The 26966-nt window shown below is 41.8% G+C and overlaps 1 protein-coding gene across 2 annotated transcripts in view; it reads right to left on the reverse strand.

The window, feature by feature from the left end:
* The window catches only part of ddr2l (discoidin domain receptor family, member 2, like), a 39631-nt gene extending 13152 nt beyond the window's left edge, over positions 1–26479 (reverse strand). The window contains exons 1-14 of one of the 2 annotated variants that reach the window (XM_057832315.1): positions 26254–26479; positions 18163–18246; positions 17994–18096; positions 16357–16432; positions 15804–15953; positions 11294–11438; positions 11121–11226; positions 10574–10763; positions 7112–7358; positions 6973–7038; positions 6603–6745; positions 2585–2687; positions 2377–2493; positions 1038–1398 (exon numbers count right to left, since the gene is read on the reverse strand). In XM_057832315.1, coding sequence (XP_057688298.1) covers positions 1038–1398; positions 2377–2493; positions 2585–2687; positions 6603–6745; positions 6973–7038; positions 7112–7358; positions 10574–10763; positions 11121–11226; positions 11294–11438; positions 15804–15953; positions 16357–16432; positions 17994–18096; positions 18163–18223 — 1868 coding nt within the window. In that variant the 5' untranslated portion in view covers positions 18224–18246; positions 26254–26479. Of the gene's footprint in view, positions 1–1037; positions 1399–2376; positions 2494–2584; positions 2688–6602; positions 6746–6972; positions 7039–7111; positions 7359–10573; positions 10764–11116; positions 11227–11293; positions 11439–15803; positions 15954–16356; positions 16433–17993; positions 18097–18162; positions 18247–26253 lie in introns of both variants that reach the window. The other variant, XM_057832314.1, reaches the window with a different exon arrangement.
* Positions 26480–26966: the final 487 nt, after the last annotated feature.

Below are 26966 nucleotides of genomic sequence, written 5' to 3' on the forward strand. Positions count from 1 at the left end.
TATTATACCCATCACCTTATCTAAAGTATATACGTACATGCAATCAAGCTTCTCGAACACTCATCTTTATAAAAATTGAAAAGATTGTAGTGAAGAAAAAATATATATAACATTGAAAAAAAAGTATTTTCAAAAATATTGACAAGTAGTTCAGTTCAATTCAAATTTTTCTGGCATACGACCCAATAAAGTTTTTTTTGTTTTTTTGGTTTTTTTTTTGTGCACTCAATAAAGCTTCTGCATGAACAGGTCACGGAGCTGCGTCACACACAACGTCACACAGCCTACTCTTTAGCGCGCTGCTGTCACTTCTACTCGCCGAGACGCCGACTCATCCCAGGAAAACAACTACAAATACGGCTCATCTTCTTCCTTGAGTTAATGAAATAATGCATTAGCTTAAATTAAAATAGCTAAATTTAGTTTTAGATTCATTCTGCACATTTCAAAGTCGTTCGCTCAATCGAACCGGTGCACAACACCGACCGTTGCTTGCTTCGCATGCCTCCTTTTCCTTAGTTGGCGCCTCGCTCGGAAATGTATTAAAAATGTCCACATTCGGTTCGTCCTTCTTGACATCACAACGCCTCTCGGGATCTGTAGTTTTCTGTGCTGCTTTCGGTTTTGGAAAAGGACAAGAAATGATGGAAATATGGAGATAGATACACGGTCCATGCAGCGTTTTAATGCATATTTATGAGTGCAATAAAACTATAAAACTTAAATGACATTATCTCCCGTTTTTCATGGGCGATTGACTTCAAATAAAAACTGGTGTGGACATCAACTTCCGCACTTTCAAATGAGACCAACCAGCGGCACGCGGGTGACGTAATTACAGCGTGACGAAGCTTCAAAGACAACATGCGTAAAAGCGTCGCTGCCGACACGTTCGGTGTTAAAGGGTTAAAATATGAAATTATTTGATTTAAAGAGGCACTAAAGTCGTTTTCCAATATTTAAAAGTGTTTCATGCCTAAGAAAGCTAGGTCGAAGTGGGACACTTGGCTCGTATTAGTAGTGTACTTTGATCGTACCTGGCCTGGCTGGTGGCGTCTGCCCGCAGCTGTTTTACCGCCACCAATGTGGTCGGGCCCCCTTCCTCCTCCTCCCCCAGGAAGGCGGCGAGCCCCTGGGCCTCGCACAGGTGCACCTCTCCAAACTGTCCCTCGCCCAGCTTTTCACCAAAGATCAGCCGCTGGCGCGGGAACTCGGAGGCAGAGATGTCCTTGCGCGTCAGCGAGTCGACAGTGAGGGCGGGCACGGCGTACATGTTGCTGCCCGTCACGCCCTGGAGACGCACGACGTCCGTCTCGGCGTAGTGCGGCGCGTTGCTATGGAAACACTGGTGCGGCGTGCACTGCGTCACGTCGGGTTCGGCGTAGCCGCCGCCGCACGCTGCCACCCAAAAACACGAATAATGTCATTCATATTGGGATCCGATGTTAACGCTGCCGCTTCTTTCTAAACTAGGTCACCTTTGGATGCAAGAGGCTGAGGCCATATGACAGGAAGTCAGCATTAGGAGACTGGAGAGAAAAAGGCGGGAAAAGAAGAAGAAGAAGACTATGTCTGAAATCATTTTCTCATTCCAATCTAAAAAAAAAAAGGTGAATATTCACCATTGTTGTTTATGTCAATGATGACGATAACGAAAATAATTTGTAGAGATTGACCGATATGGGTTTTTCATAACCGATATCGATTATTAGAAGTTAGAGGGCCGATAACAGATTTTTGGAGCAGATATTCATTTGCAGAAAAAGTGTAAAAATTGGCGTAAAAAAATTAATGATGCAAACACTGAACTTCATTGAAATTCCTAAAGCAGGGGTCAGCAACCCTGGTCCTTTAGTGCCACTATCCAGCTTGTTTTCCATGTCTCCCTCCTTTAACACACCTGAATCAAATAATCATGATCATTATCAGGCTGCTGCAGAGCTTGCTGATGAGCTGATCATTTGATTCAGGTGTGTAAAAGGAGGGAGACATGGAAAACAAGCTGGATAGTGGCACTCGAGGACCAGGGTTGCTGACCCCTGGCCTAAAGGTCTGCAAAAAAACTCAACAGCATCAGAAGGAAGCAACAGTCAGTGGAAAAGTAGAAAAGGAATTTATCAGTCATGCAGAGGTGCCTGCCTGCAACCGAAAGACAAACAGAAAGTACTTTGTGTTCATCAGGGTTGCTTTTATAGATGGGTGCAATGCATTATGGGGTTTATTGCTTTTCAAGTGACTACTTGTCCAAATACATGTAAATTCTGGGGTACAATTACGCAATACACTCACGACACAATGAAGAATTTGACAAAATAGTAGATGTAGAGTGATTCTCAACACGACTGAAGAAGACGAGCGAAGCAACGCGAGGCTGACCTGAGGCTTCGGCGCTCTGCGAGAGCTCGGGCAGTTTGTTCCGCAGCGTTTCGGGGTTCTGGTACTGCGGGTCCAACAGGAAGACTCGCTCGTAGTGGGGATCTGACTGGACCGGGCCTAAAGGGACACGTCAGCTCAACTTAATTCATCAGAAGAGTGGCTGGCGCTTGCGTGCAAACAGTTAACACCATTGCCACCGGTGGCTGACCTCCGGGGATACGGGGGGGAACAGGGGGTGTCTGCAGGATGATAGTGTCGCTGCAGGACGACAGGCGCACAGTCATCTCCTCACCCGGGATCCTGCGTGGAGCCTGCAAGGACAGCAACACAAACATTAGGTAAAAATAGAAAAGGCTCGCCCAGGGGTCAGCTCTATAATCCCTCAAAAGGGACCTGGTTTTTTTTTTTTTTTTTAATTAAAAAATGAGTATTTGATTCAAAATGTATTGTGATGTTTACAAAGGAATACAGCTTTCCTTCAGTAAGCAAATCACGTCAGGCTCACTTTCCTTTTATCTTTATTAAACGAAGACTCACGCAGGTCATGAAATCCCCACCTATGAACAGTCACGGTGCCACTTGTACCCACAAGTCTTTACGCCATTCTAGCAATGCTACACAGCCTACGCCTAGCGGCTAAGTAGGCCGCAAGTGTGAAAAAGTAAGCCTGATTTGTTAGACATACTAAAGGAAAGCCCAATTTCTTTGTTAAATCATGTAAGTGCCACTATATACCATAATTTTAGGACTAGAAGGCACACCTGACTATAAGCCACCAGCCACCAAATTTGACACAAAAACAGCATTTGTTCATAGATAAACTGCACCAGACTATAAATCGGAGCTGTCACTATATAATGGGATTACACCAAAAGATATTAACCGGTAACACTTTGACAGCGGTGTCATAGGACTGTCATAACACCATCATAATTCACACGCTAGTGATGTACGATATGACCGTATATATCATCAAAACAATATAAAATGGCATGTAGTCATTAGGATCTTACATCGCCAATATCATGCTATCGTGCTGCAGCCCATATGCACTTACTTGTCACAGTTTTGCACATCAGCTATGCTAAAAGTGACCCCTGACTCCCTGAGTGTCTCCGAACAGGCATGCTTGGCTGTTTAGTCAGTATAAGTCAGTGGTGGATCTATGCTGTGTATGATCCCAATAAATCAGTCTGCAAAGACCTCGTCACCTGGATAATTAATAAAACCAACCACTGATTAAATAGCTATTACATTGTGATTGCAGGTGAATAAGCCTATATTCACCTCATAACAGACAATCAGAAATACCGTATTGGCCCGAATATAAGACGGCCCTGATTATAAGATGACCCCCTCTTTTTCAAGACTCAAGTTTGAAAAAAGACTTTTTGAACACCAAATTAATTTTTATACAGAAATTAATTACAGTACATCCGAAACAAATGATTATAACAATATATTTGAGAGAAAAAGCATGTTATTTTGCCTCATTCAAATCTTAATATCTGAACATTTAAATATGTAAACTAACGTGCAATCACATTCGTAAATGAATGGCTTCTGGTTTTTGAAATGTAAATAAACCAATCTATTGTGATAAAACAACAAAATGGCAATAACTGCATTAACGATCAAAGTGAAGTCTAACTGTAACTGTAGTCTTGAAACAAATCTGAATAAGGAAAAACATTGCAATAAAATAATGCAAACTGGTTTAACTTGAGAGTAGCTGAGATCTGTCATGACAGAACATCGCTTCAATAATATCTGGCGCCATCTAGCGTCGTGACTGGGTAGAGTAGCTGAGATCTGTCATGACAGAACATCGCTTCAATGATATCTGGCGACATCTAGCGTCGTGAATGGGTATAATGTCTAGACCGCGAATATAAGACGACCCCCATTTTTTCAGTCTTATTTCAATGCAAAAAACACAGTCTTATATTCGGGCCAATACGGTAATAGTAATAATTACTATATGAACAAAATGCAAGTGCAATAAAGATCATTTGTTATTCATTTTGATTTAGAAATAATAGCTTTCCCGAAGTGTTTGGCTTTAAACTTTTTTTTGGGGTGGGGCATATTTCACTCGCTAAAATAATATTTGAATAATATTGTCTACATGCATGCACTTGTTTTATCTATGTGGCAAATAAGAATGACAAAAGCCAGGGGGAAAGGTGTCATAGTATAATGTCATCAAATGATTAAAAAAATACATTATATTGTGGCATATCGCTATTGCAATATAACATAGCCCATACCGTGATAGAGGATTTTTCCTATATCGCACACCACTAGCTCATGTGGATTTACAGTGGGGAGAACAAGTATTTGATACACTGCCGATTTTGCTGTTTTTCCCACTTGCAAGCCATGTAGAGGTCTGTAATTTGTATCATAAGTTCTCTTCAACCGTGAGGGACGGAATCTAATACAAAAATCCAGAAAATCATATTGTATAATTTTTAAATAATACATTTGTATTTGACTGCATGAAATAAGTATTTGATACATTACCAACTAGTAAATATTTCGGCTCTTAGTTCTTTTTTAAGAACCCCTCCTGTTCTCCACTCATTACCGGAAGTAACTGTACCTGTTTGAACTTGTTACCTGTATAAAAGACACCTGTTCACATGCTCAAACAAACAAACTCCAACCTCTCCACAATGGCCAAGACCAAAGAGCTGTGTAAGGACATCAGGGATAAAATAATAGACCTGCACAAGGCTGGGATGGGCTACAGGAAAATAAGCAAGCAGCTTGGTGAGAAGGTAACAACTGTTGGAGCGATTATTAGAAAATGGAAGAAGTTCAAGTTGACGGTCAATCTGCCTCGTTCTGGGGCTCCATGCAAGATCTCACCTCGTGGGGCATCACTGATTATGAGGAAGGTGAGGGGCCCAGAACTACACGGCAGGACCTGGCCAATGACCTGAAGACCGCTGGAACCACAGTCTCAAAGAAAACCATCGGAAACACATTACGCCGTCATGGATTAAAATCCTACAGCGCATGCAAGGTCCCGCTGTTGAAGCCAGTGCATGTCCAGACACGTCTGACGTTTGCCACTGACCATCTGGATGATCCAGAGGAGCAATGGGAGAAGGTCATGTGGTTGGATGAGACCAAAATTGAACTTTTTGGTCTAAACTCGGCTCGTCGTGTTTGGAGGAAAAAGAAGGATGAGTACAACCCCAAGAACACCATCCCAACCGTGAAACATGGAGGAGGAAACATCATTTTTTGGGCCTAATTCTCTGCCAAGGGTACAGGACGACTGCACCGTATTGAGGGGAGGATGGATGGGGCTATGTATTGCCAGATCTTGGCTGACAACCTCATTCTTTCAGTGAGAGCCCTGAAGATGGGTCGTGGCTGGGTCTTCCAGCATGACACCGACCCAAAGCACACAGCCAAGGCAACTAAAGAGTGGCTCCGTAAGAAGCATCTTAAGGTCCTGGAGTGGCCTAGCCAATCACCAGATCTGAACCCGATAGAAAATCTATGGAGGGAGCTGAAAGTTCGTGTTGCCCGGCACCAGCCCCGAAACCTGAAGGCTCTGGAGAAGATCTGCATGGAGGAGTGGGCCAAAATCCCTGCTGCAGTGTGTGCAAACCTTGTCAAGGACTACAGGAAACGTTTGGCATCTGTAATAGCAAACAAAGGTTTCTGTACCAAATGTTAAGTTTGATTTTTGTGATGTATCAAATACTTATTTCATGAAATTAAATGCAAATGTATTATTTATAAATCATACAACGTGATTTTCTGTTTTATTCTATTAAATTCCGTCCCTCACAGTTGAAGAGAACTTATGATACAAATTACAGACCATTACATGCTTTGCAAGTGGGAAAACCAGCAAAATCGGCAGTGTATCAAATACTTGTTCTCCCCACTGTACATACTGAAATACACTACGTGTTTTTTTTGGCTCTCTCTGTCAAAAAGGTTTCAGACCTCTTCATCTCAGATGTCACAAAATGTTTGCGGCTTTTTCCCGTGGAAGTAACTTTGAGCCCTTGGGCTACACTGTTGTTGCGATACATAAGTTGGCTGCCATATTGAATCTGTCAGAACTGACTGGTAAACTAGAGCAAGTCAAAGAGCTGAACTTTATCAAGCTCACAGCTATACTAGTAGGTAATCAAATATTAAAAGTAGACCAGTAGTAAAACTCCACAAGGCCAACATTATTTCCTTATCTGGCTCACCTTCTCCAGAACTTTACACACATACTGGCACCACAGGATGAGGAAGATGATGATAACCAGCAGTAGGATGATGGTCACTAGACAGCCAATCAGAACGGGTGCGTTGCTGTCGTTGGGCACAGCGCTGGCAGATGGGTCAGCAGCTGACAATTAAAAAAAAAAAAAGTGTCTGAGCAGCGGCAATGACAAATTTTTCCACGCGTCCCTTCTCAACACTGCTTATCCTGGTCAGGGTTACAGGGTTCAGGAGTCTATTTAGCACCCCCATCAACTGGTTCCCAGTCAGCGACGTAGCACATAGCGATGGACAACTATTCACACTCATTCATGCGGTCCCTGAGCGGATATTGACCCTGTTCCTATGTCATACCGGCTACGGACGGGGCCGTGCTCGAGTCGCTGACGGACGGTGGAGTCACTGACGTCGATGTGTCTTCTGTTGAATGACAGGGAGTCACCGCAATGGGTACATGTGTGTATTTGCCTCAATTGTGGAGGGCGCGCGCAACCTGACTGGAAGGAGACCTCGCTGAACATCATCCAGGAGTCGGCAAAGGCGAAGCGGCATCGGATTGCGACGGCGGCACGGCGCTCGAGCGGCACAGTCACGTAGCGAGCGCTAGGGTTCCGGTCGTCTAGAACCGTGTGGAAAACAACAGGCTCCGCCTCCCATGAGGCCAAGGGGCGGGGTTTGAATCGGCACGACACCGACGAGAAGATCTTCACGCCACGGGAAAACATGTTGTTACTGTGGACCTGAGAAAGATAGAATTTTTAAAGTAAGAGGTATTGCATGAACAGTTTGTGTATTAGCAGATAAAAATGAATGGGACTGATTTTGTATTATTCACAGTAGGCAACAAGGCGAATTAGTGGTATGCGATATAATAAAAGTCCTCTATCACGATATGGGCTATTTTCTATTACGATGGCAATATGCCACAATATAATGTATTGCTTAATCATTTGATGAAAAAAAAACACACCATACTATGACAGCACCCCCACCTTCACTTTTCTTAATCGAATGCATGTAGACAATATTATTAAATTATCTAAAGCTATTGGAACCTAGCCCCCCCCCCCCCCCCGCAAAAAAACCCCCCAAACCTTTTAAAGCCAAATAGTTTGGCAAAACTATTATTTCTACATAAAAATGAATAACAAATGATCCTGATAGCACTTGTTGCATTTTGTTCAGATAGTAATATAAGCATCTTGATGTAATTTTTATTAAAGTGCTTACGACAGGAGAAAAAAAAAAAGTCTTAAATAGCATTTTTATGTGAATTACAATCATATTTTGAGACGATTCGACTATATACAACAATTTAGCAAAGCGCAGATGACGAGAAATTAGTCTTTTAATCTGCCGGTTAGCCACGCCTACCAATATTGGGCTCTAGCTTCCCCAACAGGTGGATGACGTCAGCAGAGTAACGATTTCATCTGAATTAGTATGCAGCCAATTGAGGGGAAATTATTCAGAATGAGGAAGACACGACTAAGGGCCCAAGTACACCGCATGCGTGATCGTTGCGTTTCCGGTCCGACTCCGGTAAAAAATAGCGCCGGAGCCAATCCGTTCCCATTATATCCTATTGTTCAACGTATACCGGCCGCGTCAGTGCTCCGGCTTGACTGCGAACCACCTCCGGCGTGCCGCATGCCCGCCGGATGGTATAGGCTATTTTCTATTTTTGCCGGACACGCATCCGGCAAAATGGGCGGAGCTGGGCCTGACGTCAAAAGCCCAGGTGCCTAATCACGGTTTAAACACGAGCGAAAATGGATGATGAGCGCTTCATCATGGAGGTGGAAAGCCACAAAGTGATATACATGCAGCAGATATTACTATAAGGACACCATTAAAAGCGAAACTGCAAAGTGTCCTATTATGTGTGTTTTTCTGGCAATGATATCAAACACGACGTGCTAAGCAAAAAAAAAAAAAAACAAAAAAAAAAAAAAAAAAAAAAAAAAGACAGCGTATCTGGAAGTGGTTCCACTGCAGAAATTCTCGTGCCCCGCGTACAAACAATCTCGGTTTGTATACAGAGTCGAGGGGGGAAAGTACGAAAGAGAAAAAAGAGACGAAAGAGAAAAAAGAGACACCCACAAGTTTCGACCTGGTGGTCTATTCAAGACGTTTCTCTTTCTTTCCTACATTTCACTTGACTCTTCATAGAAAAAACAACAGTTTGCGCTGGCCACATGAATCTGCAGTGTTGAGACACCAATTCCAAGTACGCTGTTTTTTTAGTTCATGTCGAATATAATTCGCTATCCATTTTATAAATATGACAGATTATTTATCAGTTGTTTATAACAGCTCTATGAGATGTTATGTGCCATAAATTTTAAATGTGCACAAAGATATAAACGCACCGACACAACCAAGGGCATAATAGCCCCCCTTCCCTCCACACACGGAGCCCTGATCTCAACATGATGCAGTCAATCTGGAATTAAGAGACAGACACAAATAAAATATTGTAGTGTCGCCGGGGCTGTCATCGGTGGGTTAATTTATGCACCAACGCGGGGCTGTCATTGATGTGCTGGTGCACCAGCGCGACGCTCCGATTGGTGGACTAGATAGCGTCAGTGTAAATACAGTGGGGAGAACAAGTATTTGATACACTGACAATGGGAAAACCCATTGGCAGTGTATCAAATACTTGTTCTCCCCACTGTAGTTGTTGTTTTTGCATTGGTGAGGTGGCGGGAAGTTAATAAAGAAAAAGAGGAAAAAGGCGTTGAAGCTCGTGTGTTGTTTTCGCGGCCAAACTTCCGCTTAGCAAACGTTACATTATCAATATGCAAGAAAAAAAATGTGCTCTCTCTCTGCTTCTCTGATGAGTACATACTACAGACTCTGTGTGTTTGTCGTTGATTTAAATGGCACATGATCGCGCGCCATCACGCGAGAGCTCACGAGGGGACGGAGTTGGCGGACCGCAGCCGTGCAGCAGCCGGTATGATTTGCCTGTTTTTGACGGACTGCGTGGCACGCAGGCAACACTGAACCGGACCGGAACCGCAACGATCACGCATGCAGTGTACTTGGGCCTTAAGAGCCGCAAAATGTCATTTGCCACGTTTACATGGAGCCAAATATTCCAATTACAATCAGAATATTTGTTCAAACCGAATAAATGTGTTCCATATAAACACCTCATTCGGAATGAACAGGCCCAAACCGAATGGAATTTCATTCCGATTCACAGGGGTGGAATATTCCTTTTCCCAAACCGATTAGAAGTAAAATTATATCATGTAAACAGGGAAGCGGAATGGTGTCTGGTTGCGTTCTTTCTGCGCATGCTCCGTACTGACGTGGTGACGTCACTTGGTGACGTAAGTAACGTCACTTGCAACATGGCTTCCAAGCACACGCACAGCGCACCCACACAACTTTTTAAATGAACGGCGTGTCATTCTGAAGTTTTGTTTCCACTCGAAAAGTTAAAACAGCAGCTGATCTGACGATCGATCTCCATGTTTTGCAACGTGACGCTTTGTTTTGATTAATCTGCGCATGTCAGACGGCAGTTGTCAAACGTCCTTTCGGAATAAAGGCAGTCACATGTAAACGCTGGATCGGAATAGATGAAGTGACATGTAAACAGCTGATGTGAAATTTCCATTCGGAATGATTTGAATCGGTATGAATAAAAGTCAGCATGTAAACGTGGCTACTGTTTCAGTCTCTCTACTCCAATGTTTTTACAGGATATTCTTTTTATATATTAATTATTTTCCACCATGATTTGCAAATAAATTCTTCAAAAATCAAACAACGTGATTTTGTTCTTTTTTCCACATTCTATCTCTCATGGTTGAGGTTTACCCATGTTGAAAATTGCAGGCCTCTCTAAAATTTTCAAGTGGGAGAACTTGCACAATTAGTGGTTGACTATATACTTATTTGCCCCACTGTATATCATCGTATCATACACCGTATGTACCTTCATGGAGGTGAAGTTCCTCTGTCGGTCAAAGACAAAGTCCATTTCCACGCTTTGGTCCACCCCCATTGAGCCGTTCTTCCAGCCCAGGTAGTCATAACCGGGCCACTCGGGGTACTGCCGCGTCAACAGGAAGTCATCCAGCCCTACCACGCCGTCCGTCAGCTGGCCCAAACCACCTGACAACTTCCTGTTGGGACAACAGCGCTCGGTCACAGGAGACATGTTTGTAAAAATCCTTTGAAACATGAAGAGGTTAGAGGATGACTAATTAGTAAATTACTCTGTTAGCATCATAGCACAAGATGTTAATATAGAGCATGCTTAAGTTCAGGCAAGATGCATATTAGCAAGATTAATTGAAATATGTTAGCATGTTAGTGTCAAACATGTTACCATATTGCCACGAAGCATATTAGGAGTCTTCGTTTTTTCTTTCCGCTTCACCCGTTCGGGTCGACACGGGTTAACATCAAACGTGCCACCGAGTTATTTTAGAATCACATCATGCGAGCGGGAAGACGCGACGAGAGTCGTTTTGACCCGCCTCTTCTGGTGGGTGCCGTCATAGGTGGAGTCGTTAAGAATGGCGGTGGGAAAGCCGGGCTGTGCCATCGGCTGCCCCTCGGGAGCGCTGTACCAGATCAGACCGTCTGAGGGCGAGAAAGGCAGCAGTCAGCTGGCCCTCCCGCGTGGTGAGCAACGTGGAAGCGGGTCTACCTTCCCAGGGACAGCCGTACAGTTCCATCCGCATGCAAACGGTGGACAGCTCGGTGAGAGGAATCAAGCGCACCCAGCGCGTCACCACCGGAGGGTGGAGGTCGTTGATGACGGGCGCATACGCGTTGTTGTTGCCTTCCATTACCTGCGCACACACATTTGCACTTTCAAGCTCCGCTTACAACATGGGCTGAGAAAATTTGCTGATGTCACTTTCTATGGTGCCCATCTGATTTACAGCCAGGCACTATGATTGTTTCTCCTTCCTTCCTAAAGATTATCACTCCTTTCAGCACTTCCTGTTCATTCTTTGCTGTTCATTCATTCCTTCCTGACCCCACATTAAAGTTGCTATGAAAAACTACAGCAATTGACTTTCAAATGATAGCAGTAGAGTAGCAGTGGGAACCTCTTGGTACCTCACGATGCGATACGGTTTGCGATACAAAGCTCACGATAACAATGATCTGACGATGCGGCGATACAACGATTATCGATACATTGGTCAGGCAATAATAATTCTAGGATATTTTAAAAACAACTAATAAACAGAAAAACAAGCTTCTGCTGTGAATTGGAATGAGTTTATCACTAGTAGATGTCCAATCCGTTTGAAGTGGGAGGGATGGCAGCGAATTCGTTCATTCACTAGAGCTGAAACGAATACTCGAGCAACTCGAGTAACTCGAGTTTAAAAACTGATCCGAGTAATTTTATTCACCTCGAGGAATCGTTTAACTTTGCCAGCTCTAAGCATCACGTTTTGCCCGGACTACTTTTAATGCGGGACAACGGACAACGCAGACGTCACGTGTGTAGAGGAAGAAGCAATAAATAAATTTTTAAAAAACTTAGCGCAGCCGACAGCCGCTACAAAATACGCTGACGTTGCTAAAAACTACGCCCGCAGGATGCTAGTGTGGTAGGAGGTAGTGTCCGATGCATCTCATAAATATTGCATGCATTTAGGACTAGATGCGAAATGACAGACTCGGCCGCATCTGGGCAGTGTTAGTAAACAGCCGCCATCTTCAAGCAGTAGACTTCTCATCGCTAATAAATATAACGTTACGGTCACTCAGTCACGTAACGTTGGCCCTAAGGAGGGCTAGGTTTCTATTGATTATGACCACTGTCGATGCGTGGCTAACGTGTCTTACATACAGGCTTTATTTAATCTGTAAAAACACAGCGCTGTAGAGTGATGAGGGTGTAAAATTAAAACATAATAAAGCTAACTGTCAGTTTTAGCTCAGTAGTCATTAATGAATAAAACACCAAGTAGCAACCAGGTATCATACATTTATTTTGAACACTACAAAAACTTAAAATCCTATCAGTACTTACAGTTTAGACTAACTTAAAACTTAACTAGAACTTAAAAATAGCTCGACACAAATGGAAATTAAATTGAAACACGTGGGAAAAACACGTAGCTTTCAAGTAATGTGTGTTATCAAGCGTAATTACATTTTTAGGTAAGAAATATGTTTTTTTTCTAAGATCTAGAAGTTTTTTGAGTGAAAGCTGTCATTTTTTTTCTAGTCACATCTTAGATGCAATTGTTGGCTGTTTTCAGCAATGTACATCGAAAATAAAAACATTGACTGAAAATGGTTCAATATTGGATTAAATGTCTTTTTTTCTCAAGTATAATTGCTCTTTACCTTAAAAAAATGTTTTATCCGATTACTCAATTAATCGATAGAATTTTCAGTCGATTACTCAATTACTAAAATATTCGATAGCTGCAGCCCTACTGCCCGCCTCCCAGTTCAAATGGATTAGACGTCTACTAGTGCTAAACACAAAGCCGAAGGATGAGAATTATGTTTTTCTGTTTATTAGTTGCTTGTAAAATATCCTTGAACGTCAATGGCCGTCAGTAGCAGCCAATGCCATGCAATGAGGTAATTTTGGGCCATTTTAGGTCATTTACCTGTCGATTTTAAGTTAATTCCTGTTGATTTTGGGGTATTTTAGGGGTCACTTCCTGTTCATTTTGTGTTACAGAACAGGAAGTGACCTGGGAATCACCCAAATGAATAGGCAGTGAGTCAAACTCAACACGAAATGACCTTGAAATGCCCCAAAATGAACAGCAAGTGACCTATAAATGCCCTGAAAATCTGACAGAATGACTGTGAATGCTCTGGTTTCTAAATGAATTGGGTGTCGAGCACCGTCAAGGCAGCCTTAGAGTTAACTGAGACACTATTATGGTGGAAGATTTTGGTAGCAATTTGTTGGTTCCTTTTTTTTTTTTTTTTAAACACATTGACACCTTTTTAAAATGATATCTCGATTCTTACAGGAGAATATTGATAACCTTTTGGGATACAAAGTATCACGATATATCAATATTTTGATATTTTGTCACACCCCCTCCAGTAGAGTATATTTTAGACACAAATCCATGTAAAACAAGTGATAAAAAGGGCTTAATAATGACATTATATCCTAATTAGTCTTCATTCCCAACTAAAATATCTCCAAACAGAAAATGATTTCATACCCGAAATGAACTTTCTGCTAGCACCCATAGGTGCGCTATTCTACTGTTGACGTCAACATATGCTCGCTAGTTAGTGCAGCACTAAAAAGCTTGACATGATCATCAATTGTGGTTATGATGTCACAAACAGAAAAAGTGGACGTTCCCTTATGCAGCTAAATTTAAGTGCCAAATTTGTTTTTTACTGTACATGTTAAATGGCATGTGTGCAGTCATTTTTAATTTTTGACATGCTACCCATTTCATAGCACCTTTCACACTAACGCACAAGCATTCAGTGTATACTGGTCCTTCTCAAAAAATTAGCATATTGTGATAAAGTTCATTATTTTCTGTAATGTACTGATGAACATTAGACTTTAATATATTTTAGATTCATTACACACAACTGAAATAGTTCAAGCCTTTTATTGTTTTAATATTGATGATTTTGGCAAAAAAGTCAAGAAAAAACAAAAATCCCTATCTCAAAAAATTGGCATATCATTAAAAGGTACCCTAAAGAAGCTACTAACCTAATCATCTGAATGAACGAATTAACTCAAACCCCTGCAAAAGATTCCTGAGGCTTTTAAAAACTCCCAGCCTGGTTCATTACTCAAAATCCGCGATCATGGGCAAGACTGCCGACCTGACTACTGTCCAAAAGGCCATCATTGACACCCTCAAGCAAGAGGCGAAGACATAGGAAAGAAATTTCTGAGCGAATAGGCTGTTCCCAGAGTGCTGTATCAAGGCACCTCAGTGGGAAGTCTGTGGGAAGGAAAAAGTGTAGCAGGAAACGCTGCACAACCAGAAGAGGTGACCGCACCCTGAGAAAGATTGTGGAGAAGAGCCGATTCCAGACCTTGGGGGACCTGCAGAAACAGTGGACTGAGTCTGGAGTAGAAACATCCAGAGCCATCGTGCACAGGCATGTGCTGGAAATGGGCTACAGGTGCCGCATTCCCCAGGTCAAGCCACTTTTGAGCCTGAAACAGCGGCAGAAGCGCCTGACCTGGGCTACAGAGAAGCAACACTGGACTGACGCTCAGTGGTCCAAAGTACTTTTTTCAGATGAAAGCAAATTTTGCATGTCATTCGTAAATCAAGCTGCACAAGTTTGGAGGAAGACTGGGGAGAAGGAAATGCCGAAATGCCAGAAGTCCATGGTTTACTGGTTTAATGGTTTATTGACCATGGCATTACTGTGCTCAATTGGCCTGCCAACTCTCCTGACCTGAACCCCATAGAGAATCTGTGGGATATTGTGAAGAGGAAGTTGAGAGACATCAGACCCAAGACTGTGGATGAGCTTAAAGAAGCATCTTGGGCCTCCATAACACCTCAGCAGTGCCACAGGCAGATTGCCTCCGTGCCACGCCGCATTGAAGCAGTCATTTCTGCAAAAGGATTCCCGACCAAGTATTGAGTGCATATCTGAATTAATTAATGGAAGGTTGACTTTTTTTGTATTGAAAAAGACTTTTTGTGTTGGTCGGATGAAATATGCTAATTTTTTAGATAGGGATTTTTGGTTTTTCTTGACTTTTTTGGCAAAATCATCAATATTAAAACAATAAAAGGCTTGAAGTACTTCAGTTGTGTTTAATGAATCTAAAATATATGAAAGTCTAATGTTTATCAGTACATTACAGAAAATAATGAACTTTATCACAATATGCTAATTTTTTTAGAAGGACTAGTATACATACACACAGAGTATTCACATTCCCACAAAAATAATGCACGACATCCACAAAAACCTATGCACTACTAATACACTCACACACTCGCAGTATGCACCAAACTCAAACATGCCAACAATTACACATACTTATGTAACATCACTGTACAGACACACACCAAGCAAAAACACTTGCGCAATTGTACATTAACATCCAAACACACATGCATGCAGATATATGCAGACATACTGTAGCTATAATACACTGTGCACACTAGTGATACAGTATGTGCTCAGACAAAAACACAAACATGTCAATCCAGACACACCGTGCTTCCCAAACGATTCCTCCATGACTTCCATACGACTCCATCCCTGCTGTAGTTTAGGCTGTACGCTCGTGCAAACTCGATACCGTTGCGTGCGTAGCGTCCCTGAGTGGCCACCACCGTCAGGAAGGTCAGACGACGCAAGTCCACCTGCATACATAGAACACATGTATGTTAAGTTATTGGCTGCCACTGACCTGGGAGGGGAGCAGGCTAGCAACGAATGAACATTCGCCTATCATCGTCAACGGTGAAAGGAAAAAAAGCATGAACGCCAATTGCAAACACTTTGCAAAACAAAAAAAGCACGAATGCAAGCTGGCTACTAAGTTCAAATGTTCAAGAAGGCTTCTACTGCTGGTACGTTACAGCACTATGCATTGTCTGCAGAAAATTTTTAACAGCATATTATTTACGTTTTTCTCCACTACTACACGATAGAAAAATACAATTCCGTTTTAATTAAAAAGAAGATTCTTGCGGCTGGTATTCACACTATAAAGGTGTCTTTCCCTTTAGGCAACGTCAGTCAGAGAAAGGGGCAAAGTCAAACCTGCAGGAATTGAGAGTCGGACGCTTCTAGTTGTCCTCCAGGACACCAGGCGCCATCGCCGTCGTCGCGGTTCAACCTGACAAGACCGAAAAAGGCAGCATTCCACTTTAAAGATACTAGTGGTGTCAACAATAATCGATGCGGCGATGCATCCCGATGCGGGGCATGGACGATTCGATTCGATGCGGGCAACAAGCCGAATCGATTCAGCGCATTTTAAAATATATAAGTACGTTCAAAAATCTTCCCTGCGCAATTCCGGTGATGCAACGGATTTGGTTTCCCCATTTGTATTATTATTCTCATGTTTCATATTTTACACGCCACATAACTCTGGTCAAGTTTCCCACCAACCTCGTAGAAGCCAAAATGTCTCCAGATGTCGCCAGATAATCTTTCTCGCTCCCTCTTTCTCCACTTCAGCCATTGTTATGTTATGTCCTATCTCTAAGAGGTTAGCTCTTGTGCCCGAACCCGATTAACATTTTGGGCCCGATCCGACCCGAAATGTTAAGCATTCACGTTCGGGTCGGGTCGGGCCGCCGCGCCGGACTAATAAATGAAAGAAAAAAAAAAAAAAAAGGGATAAAACCGAGAGCAAGCTCTCTGTATTGTGCATTTGCTTGTGCACGCACAAGAACGCCGTGGCCCGCATATTTTTATTTTATATTAAATTTTCCCAGCGTTATTTCGTTGTTTAAATGCTTTTATAATAATCATAAAAATATGTAGACTATTTAAACATTAAGAAAACTTGCGTTTTTTTCTGCCAACTGAGAATTCGTTACGAAAGACACTTTTATTTATACATACAAAGGCAACACAAATGTGATCCTTTTGAATCTTCTCCTGTGTGTCTGCGAAACTGCTTGTTTTTTTTTTTTTTTTAATATTAAACTTTCCCGGCGTTATTTGGTTGTGTAAATGCTTTTATAATGATCATAAAAATATGTAGACTATTTAAACATTAAGAAAAAAGCGTTTTTTTCTGCCAACTCGAAGAAATGAAAATAAATTGCTGCTGCTGCGTTTTTTCCCCCCCGCTTTTGTTCTACATTGCAATTTACTTGATGTTTTGTTTGCAACTGAACTGATCCCTGGATTGATATTGCGATAAAGATGCTACTGCACTACAATATTTTCTTTGTCGTTTTCTTTAATATTTTCTTGAATAGTTTTATTGATGGGTCGTTGTGACTAAAATACAGTGACCGTTATTACTGATTTTGCACAGGAGTTCAGATGTTGCACTGTGTGAAAGGCTGCTACTGTATGTAAAAAAGGAAAAAGCCCTGGTCTCATTCAAAGCACTAATTAAATGCTGTGATCTGTTTTTTTTAAAAAAAATATATATATCTGAAAGTATTTTCATTTGACTTCAACCAGGAGTGACACAAAAGCCAATAAAAAGTTGTTTAATGTCTGACCGCTTGTGTTGCCTCAGGATTCATGAAAAATATGCTTTGCTTTAGAATTTTAATGCATCCCAGGCTTTAATGCATCGCGATGCATTGCTGAATCGAACCGAATCGAATCGTGGCCCTCCGAATCGTAATCGAATCGAATCGTGAGGGCAGTGCTGATGCACACCTCTAAAAGATACGTCCATTGGCCACCATTCTATGAATAATACTGACCTGGCGTACTGCGGTCCTGTGGTCTCGTGCCATTGGCTGGAAGCTGTGATGTCATTATCCTTGATCCGCCCATCCTCCATCCCGAGGGCATAGCGACAGTGTGCTGGAAAGAAGTGTTCATGTCAAAATAAAGTTGCCTTTTCTCTCACTTTTTCTTCATTTCCAATACCTGGGTCAACTTGTGCCACGGCTGCTGCGGCGTGAAGGATGAGCAGCAGGAAGAGGTGCATGATGGGCCACACACACTACATCTCTGCAAACAGTTGATTAGTAACATGAAGCCAATGTAGCACTGTAAAAAATCCTCAATATATAAAGGATACTTTGAAACTCCATTCTTGTGTTAGATCCAACAATGGAGAGAGGAAAAAACTTTAAACCTTTTCGGTAAAAAAAAAATACGTTTAAGGTTTCAGGGAGAACTAAGCGTTCTTGGACTTTCAAAATAAAGTTCTAGACAGGAAGTTACTCTTTGCGGTCACATGATCAATGTTTCCAAATGTCCTCAGAGGAAATCCCATCATATTCCCAGCGCAACTAAACACAGAGGTGAGGACATTTTGTTGATGGATAGTAAGCTACAGCGTTCATGTCAGCACCGCCTTCTGGTGGAAAACGTTGCTTGAAGTTGTTGTAGGTCAACGAGCGAAAGTTTCAAGGTTCCAGTGATGTCCCGCTAGATGCATTTCTCAAACTTGCTCTTCTCTTTTTGCCACTATCACTCTCAACTCCCCTTCATGCCCTCATTTTCTTATCACTCATCAACAGCCTCCCTTTTTCTACCTCCTTGTTTGCTTCTCCTGCTTCCCTTTCTTGTCACCGTCTTATTTCTTCTTCCCTCTTCTTTCTATTTGCCTTCTCTTTGTTCTGATTCTCTCAAAAAGCTTCCCCTTTCTCATTCTTTTTACATTCTCACTTTTAGCCCAGTCTCTCTATTAAATTCTCATTCCATGTCCTGTCTCACCCTTTATATTTTTCCCTACTCCTTACCTCACAACACTCCGATTTCCTCTTCCAACTTCACATGCCTCTTTAAGAGCGTGTTGTGACATGCTTTGTTCTGTCGGCACGTCAGGAACGAGAGGAATCGTGATTTGACATGTTGGCGAGCATGCCCGCAAGACACAACGAGTGGTGGGAAGTAACAGGGTGCAAATACTTTGCGATTGCACTTGGCATTGACAGCAATACATTGGCAGTGAAGCTGTCAATGACTTGTGTACTAAACTTTAGCGCAAGCATCAGTGTTAAATATTCAATTTCCACAATAGGTTTGGTAGCTTCTAATTTTGCTTTTGTTTTATGTAGTGCACTTTATGGCGAAGCTTTAAATCTGTTGAACTCTGTAGAACGACAATAAAGGCTTTCTATTCTATTCTATCCTATTCTGTTCTATCCTATTCTATTCTCAACACAGCAGGTGGATACATGTACTGCTTTCTAACGGCGGCATGTCCAGTTGTCCCAATTAGTCCACAACCAATCAATCATCAAATTCATCAACAACTACCAATGTTTAACTTGTGTGACTCTTAAAGCTGCTTTCAGACTGACCACGTTTTGTCGCGCGGCATCGCGTTCCTCGCCCTACGACCTTCGCCCAATGTCGTTTTGTGGTCACACCGACCTTTACGTTGCCAAAAAATTAAGTCAACGTCCTCTGAACAACCTCCGGTTCACATAATGTAAAAATAAGTAATATAATGACTTTAATCTCATATTTTTGCTACTTTTTACCTTAATATTACTTCAATCTCCTAATATTGCGCCAAAAGTAGTTTTGTGTTGATCTAAACTTTACGTTGATGTTTCATCCCATGAAACCAATGGGTTTGATGATGGTAACATAAAAACAAGCAACAAAATGACTTCTCATAATATTATAATTTGAATCCTACAAGTAAAACTACTACTACTGCAATTAATTACAAATAGTAATACAAAAATAATTGAGACCTGGAGTCTACATGCAGTGGGGCGAATAAGTATTTAGTCAACCACCAATTGTGCAAGTTCTCCTACTTGAAAAGATTAGAGAGGCCTGTAATTGTCAACATGGGTAAACCTCAACCATGAGAGACAGAATGTGAAGAAAAAAACAGAAAATCACATTGTTTGATTTTTAAAGAATTTATTTCCAAATTAGAGTGGAAAATAAGTATTTGGTCACCTACAAACAAGCAAGATTTCTGGCTGTCAAAGAAGTCTAAATTCTTCTAACGAGGTCTAACGAGGCTTCACTCGTTACCTGTATTAATGCCACCTGTTTTAACTCATTATCGGTATAAAAGACACCTGTCCACAACCTCAGTCAGTCACACTCCAAACTCCACGATGGACAAGACCAAAGAGCTGTCAAAGGACACCAGAGACAAAATTGTAGACCTGCACCAGGCTGGGAAGACTGAATCTGCAATAGGTAAAATGCTTGGTGTAAATAAATCAACTGTGAGAGCAATTATTAGAAAATGGAAGACATCCAAGACCACTGATAATCTCCCTCGATCTGGGGCTCCATGCAAGATCTCACCCTGTGGCGTCAAAATGATAACGAGAACGGTGAGCAAAAATCCCAGAACCACACGGGGGGACCTGGTGAATGACCTACAGAGAGCTGGGACCACAGTAACAAAGGCTACTATCAGTAACACAATGCGCCGCCAGGGACTCAAATCCTGCACTGCCAGACGTGTCCCCCTGCTGAAGAAAGTACAGGTCCAGGCCCGTCTGCGGTTCGCTAGAGAGCATTTGGATGATCCAGAAGAGGACTGGGAGAATGAGTTATGGTCAGATGACACCAAAATAGAACGTTCTGGTAGAATCACAGGTTCTCGTGTTTGGAGGAAAAAGAATACTGAATTGCATCCGAAGAACACCGTACCCACTGTGAAGCATGGGGGTGGAAACATCATGCTTTGGGGCTGTTTTTCTGCAAAGGGACCAGGACGACTGATCTGTGTAAAGGAAAGAATGGAATAAGGCCATGTATCAAGAGATTTTGAGTGAAAATCTCCTTCCATCAGCAAGGGCATTGAAGATGAGACAAGGCTGGGTCTTTCAGCATGACAATGATCCCAAACACGCAGCCAGGGCAACAAAGGAGTGGCTTCGTAAGAAGCATTTCAAGGTCCTGGAGTGGCCTAGCCAGTCTCCAGATCTCAATCCCATAGAAAATCTGTGTTGAAAGTCCGTGTTGCCCAACGACAGCCCCAAAACATCACTGCTCTAGAGGAGATCTGCATGGAGGAATGGGCCAAAATACTAGCAACAGTGTGTGAAAAGCTTTTGAAAAGTTACAGAAAACGTTTGGCCTCCGTTATTGCCAACAAAGGGTACATAACAAAGTATTGAGATGAACTTTTGGTATTGAAAGAATACTTATTTTCCACTATGATTTGCAAATAAATTCTTTAAAAATCAAACAATGTGATTTTCGGTTTTTTGCCACATTCTGTCTCTCATGGTTGAGGTTTACCCATGTTGACAATTACAGGCCTCTCTAATATTTCCAAGTGGGAGAACTTGCACAATTAGTGGTTGACTAAATACTTATTTGCCCCACTGTATGTGGACCTCACAATTTGGCCAACAATCTCAACATCTGCTTTTACCTGACAAAAATAAGGTTAGATATCATTAGACGTCTCGGTAGAGGCAAACTGCATCAACGTTTTCGTGTGTTGTGATGCATGGCCCCGTGCTATCAGCAAAAATAATCAAACAAGACAGCTGTGGATGCTAACTACAACCATAATAATATTGGAATAAGTTGGATCACACAATAGTTTACAGGGACGATCTGCAAACAGTTTTTGACATCAAACACTCTCCTGCTCTCATCACTTGAGCGAACTTGACACATGAACGCTACTCGTCTCATTCCGTCTTTCCTGTTCATTTTGCTTTTGCTGTCCTTCTCATTAATGTTCCACTCGGGTTCAAATTGGAAGGGCAGAACCAATGACATGTTTATGTAGTTAAAGAGTGACACTGTAAAAGTCTGGCAGCGTACACATGTGACATCACTGCCCTGTGACGTCAACAACAATAGCGACCTACTAGTTAAAATAATTTTACAAATTTGATCTAAAAAAAACATTAAAAGGGGTTTTAATATCAAATTATTGTAACTTATAATTACATGTATTTTTTAAGAACAACATATCTTTCTATCCATGGTACCCTTTAAGTCTGATATAGAACAATAATAATATACTATATCATAGTATATTATATATATATCTTTTTGTCATAGTGAACTAACATATTTTATTATTGGCGCAGTGGTTAACGGCCCTACCTGCCGAGTGGAAGCGTCGTGGCGCATGGGTACGCGTCCCGGCCTGGTCAGAGGTGAGAGCGGAACGCGGGGCGGCGCTGACACACCGGTTACAATGGTGCCTTGACCCGGATCGGCAGCGAAGGTTTCGGGGGGTCAGTGTAACGGGTACATGTAGGTCTGTAGCAGAGTGTGGAAACCTCCCTTATGTTTCCTTCATGTATGGATGCTGTCGACTGAGCCGTTCGCTCGAGCTTTATTGGCGCAGTGGTTAACGTCCCTACCTGCCGAGTGGAAGCGTCCTGGCGCGTGGGTTCGCGTCTCGGCCTGGTCAGAGGTGGGAGCGGAACGCGGGGCGGCGCTGACACACCGGTTACATAAGATGGCTGATGGCTACAAATCCACAGAATGACGTGTCGCTGTATCCGGCGGCCATATTGTCCGTCTCTGTTTAGCCCTATTCTCAATGGTTTCAATTAGTCGTTCAGTTTATAGAGCAATTCATGGAAGCCCCAGTGCTTTCAGACGCTGTAAACACATTGGATGCGTAGCATAAAAGGCGTTATGTGGAAAAGCTTCAGTCTATCCATTCGCCAGATCCATATTTGATGCCTAAATCGATATTTTTCGACCCGCTGTCTTCGCCCTCTCTGCCTGACATCTGCTACCCTGATATCTACAACTATCTTTTCCACAGAAACTCGGCCTATTCTCACGAAACTTTGAAAAACATTAAGAGCAGCACTCTAAGCAACATTACCCTGTGTGATTTCTAAAATGGCGACAATCAAAAAAAAAAAAAAAAAAAAAGTTGACTGCGATGGCCGACACTTCAAGGATAGGTGGATATTGGACTATTTGTTCAATAAAACACGCAACAACTGTGTCTGCCTCATTTGCAAAGAGACAGTCGCTGTTTTCAAAGAGTTCGATGTGACGCGATAATGATATTACCGAACAAGACACGCTGACATGTACGACAACATTACAGGGAAGATACACAGCGAGAAATTATAGCAACTTGAAGCTAATTTAATTTCACAGCAGCTTTTTTTTGCAAGAGCCCGAGTGTCGAAAGAGAACGCCACAAAGACGAGACTGTTGAAATTATGAATAAAAAAAATAATGAAGCAAACACAGAAGGGCTTGCTAACATTTGTTTAAATATATTGTTCTATGTAAATCAGCCAAGGTAGCCCCCCGCATTTTTACCACACCAAATCTGGCCCCCTTTGCAAAAGGTTTGGACACACCTGTTTAACTGATGATCCGTCGACGAGGCCAGCTTCTTTCACTTGGTACCAGCTAAATATTATTCAAAATGTAATGATGGTGGAAGAAATAAGCATCTTGAATTTGAAACGGTATGTTGTCGGCGATTAGCCTCGCAATGATCTTAATTGTGGTTGTCAGCTCAAAAACCTCTAAATATATATTAAATGCATCTTACCAGATATAAAATGACTACTAAATAATCCGTGGTAATCGTTTGGAGCCCAGTTTTCTCGTCGAATTGCAGCAGTCCATCTCGCTCTCCTCTCCGGGTCTCTCGGAATACGGTAGAACTTCAAGTCTCTCCGTCTATCTTCTCTGTTATTGCAACCAACCGCCACACACGCCTTCACCATTTTGATTATTAATGTTAACGAGCAGAAAAACACGCCATAATAGGAGGAATTTATGTCGCGGTAATGCGTCAAAACGACGAGTAGACTGACAATATGGCGCGGAGGCGTGGTTGTGACGTCATGTGAGTAGGGTCCAGAGGTTCCGCTAGACTTTTTCGTTGTCTGTCATTTTGACTGACAGGGTCATAAAAATCCGGTCATAATCTATTTTTACCCGTCACTTCAATTTTTAAAATGACTATATCTTGATGCAGTCACTATATGTATATACACAATAATACAATAATACTTTATAATATACAGTAACTAACATTAGTGCAGTCGTGGATTACAGTAAGCAGGCCAGTACTGTTTCCATATATATTTTTATTATATTAAGTATATACAGGATATATATATGTTTTTCCCCCCAAGTGGGACCTTCCATGATCCTAATACATTTAATAATAATAAAATATTATATAATTCCATTATATATATATATATATATATATATATATATATATATATATATATATTATTTTATTTTATTTTATTTATTATTATTATTATTAAATAAAAATGCACGTTGATACGACGTACATAAAGGCAACTTCCAATTTTTTAAAAAATCGTTAGAAAGTTGTATGGACTTACAATCCGCTAGCTTGTTGTTTCCTGTTGTGTTCCGAAATACACCTGGGTGACGGCGCGTCAAGTGTTCGTTCATAGCCGACGTGCTACCGTGCTATGCGAGCTCAGCTTAGCAAAAAGAGTACACACAGTGATGGCACCCTCCATATTTTCCTTGAAATAATTTCAGGCTCTGGCTAGTCTGGTCCGCTTTTTTGGCTTTATGCCGCTTTCACCGTGTTACCAATTCTGCCCTTCTTGGTAATTGGCGGCGTTTTCAACTGCTCGCCGCAGTGAGGAGTGAACCGGCGATTCACTTGATTCGTTGTCATCCTTCACTGCATCAGTCCCTCTTTTTTCACCTCTTTTATCAACACCATCATCGTTTTGGGGCTTTTGAAGAAACATTGGACACTCAGTTGCCTTGACATTTTTCCGAGTAAGGCCAACGACGTCATACATCAAGAGAGACAATAGCTAATTAATATGCTCACTCGCCACCCTGTGGTTTGGGGTGTTAATTGCAACCTGTCAAAATGACAGATGGACTTCAGTTTTTTCCGTCACCGTTGTAAAAAAAACGGTCAACGACGGAAAATATTCGGTTAACGCGACCCCTGGTAGGGTCTATACCTTGCTCATCTGCACATGACTGCAACTCCGCCCGACAACATTAAAAAAATAAAAAAGTAAAAAAATTGCGATATTGAATCATTTCTCGCGGCACACCTGACGATCTCTCACCGCGGCACACCGGTTGAAAAACACAGGCCTAGGGTACCAAATTGGTCATGAACGGCCGTGGCTGGGATTAGGAGGGATGGCAGTCAATTCACAACGAATGACCACTGCCGGTGTTGTGCCGAAAAATAGCCGCCCCGCGTGAAATGTCCCCCCTGACGGGAACGCTTGTTAATAAGGCTTTATTGAGTGTTTATTTAATTTATTTGTTTATTTTATTATTGAGCGCCCACACGTCACTCGTACAGCTTTTTCTTACCAATCGATGGACATGGAAACGATTTTTTGTACCGTGAATATATGTATTATTATACTCTGCTTGAACTAATAAATGTCATACCTGTGTGATTGTCATTGAGATATGGTCGTGAAAACCTGTAGACTAATACATTTCTGTTCAAAGATGGTTATGTGGCCCAGTCCATGATTTCTTACTAAAATAAAGTACTAGTATTTTGTCTAATTTATTTATTTAAAACTGATTTTACAGTCGTAAATCCATTACTGTAATGCGTCCATGAAAACATTTGATGTTTTCACCTCAATAAAGCCTTATAAACAAGCGTTCCCGTCAGGGGGGACATTTCACGCGGGGCGACTATTTTTCGGCACAACACCGGTTGCAAAGGATTGGACGTTTGACATCGTCAATGGTTGCTAAGGACTTGATTAAGCTTTATCACTTGGCAACTGCAGGCGGGGCTTCAAAGCAAAACAGAGACAGGAGCGCTGAGTTCATGTTTATGACGTCATTTTAGCTCGCTAACTTCAAAATAACAAGTATGCTGATGACAACAAGTAGTTTGTCGGAAAATAAATCAAAGCGGCCGTGCTCGTGCACGTACACGTGCGTCTTCTCAGTTGGCAATCTGTGCGTGCCGTTAAAAGACGCCAACAAGCGTCCTCGACGGTGACATCATTTTGGCGTCGGGCGTCATCACTTTTGTTGTTGTATGTGCGTGTATGTTTTTTGTTGTTTTTTTATTTTATTTTTATTTACCTGTCCGCGCTCTCCTTGCGCTCCTCGACGTGCGCTAGCCCACCGCGGCCGCTTCTGCGCCCTTTGTCGTCGTCGTCGTCGTAGTACGTGGCGGTCTTCCGATCCAAACAAACTTTGTGACAGAGTTTTAGAAAAGTTTCTCGATAGATCGCTAAAGTTCACTTCCAAAGTGTCATGGAGGACAGTCGGATTGAAGAGAGAAGAAGAGGGGCGAAAAAAACATTTGCGTCACTTCCGTTTTCTGAAACAAGGCGGAAGAAGAAGCTACGTGAAGATACACCGACGTGAAGAATTACGCGATGTACTTCGAATATGTTTTTGTTCTATTTGAGTCACTTTTACACCAAAAACAGACGATTGATAACGACGGTTTGTCAAACGTTTCGTTGTAATTGTTATTCATTTTAAAGGAGTGCGAGAAATTCACTTTTAATGTAAGATTAGATTTTGGTCACAAGGTGGTGCCAGAGAGTCGCGAGAGTTAATAACCCAAAGTTTTGGCGTCATTACTGAGAAAAGAAGTCCACTCATTGGCTATGGAGGTAAATTTGTGTCTTTATTATTCAATCAAAAAAATAAAAAAGTTGCTTTCAATCAAAAAAAAAGTTGCTTCAATCAAAATATAATTTCAATCGAAGAAAAAGTCACTTCAATCAAAAATAATGTGTTTGAATGCAAAAATAAATTTGAAACTCAAAAAAATATATTTGAAA

Source organism: Corythoichthys intestinalis, chromosome 3 (genome assembly GCF_030265065.1).
Source record: "Corythoichthys intestinalis isolate RoL2023-P3 chromosome 3, ASM3026506v1, whole genome shotgun sequence".
NCBI lineage: Eukaryota > Metazoa > Chordata > Actinopteri > Syngnathiformes > Syngnathidae > Corythoichthys > Corythoichthys intestinalis.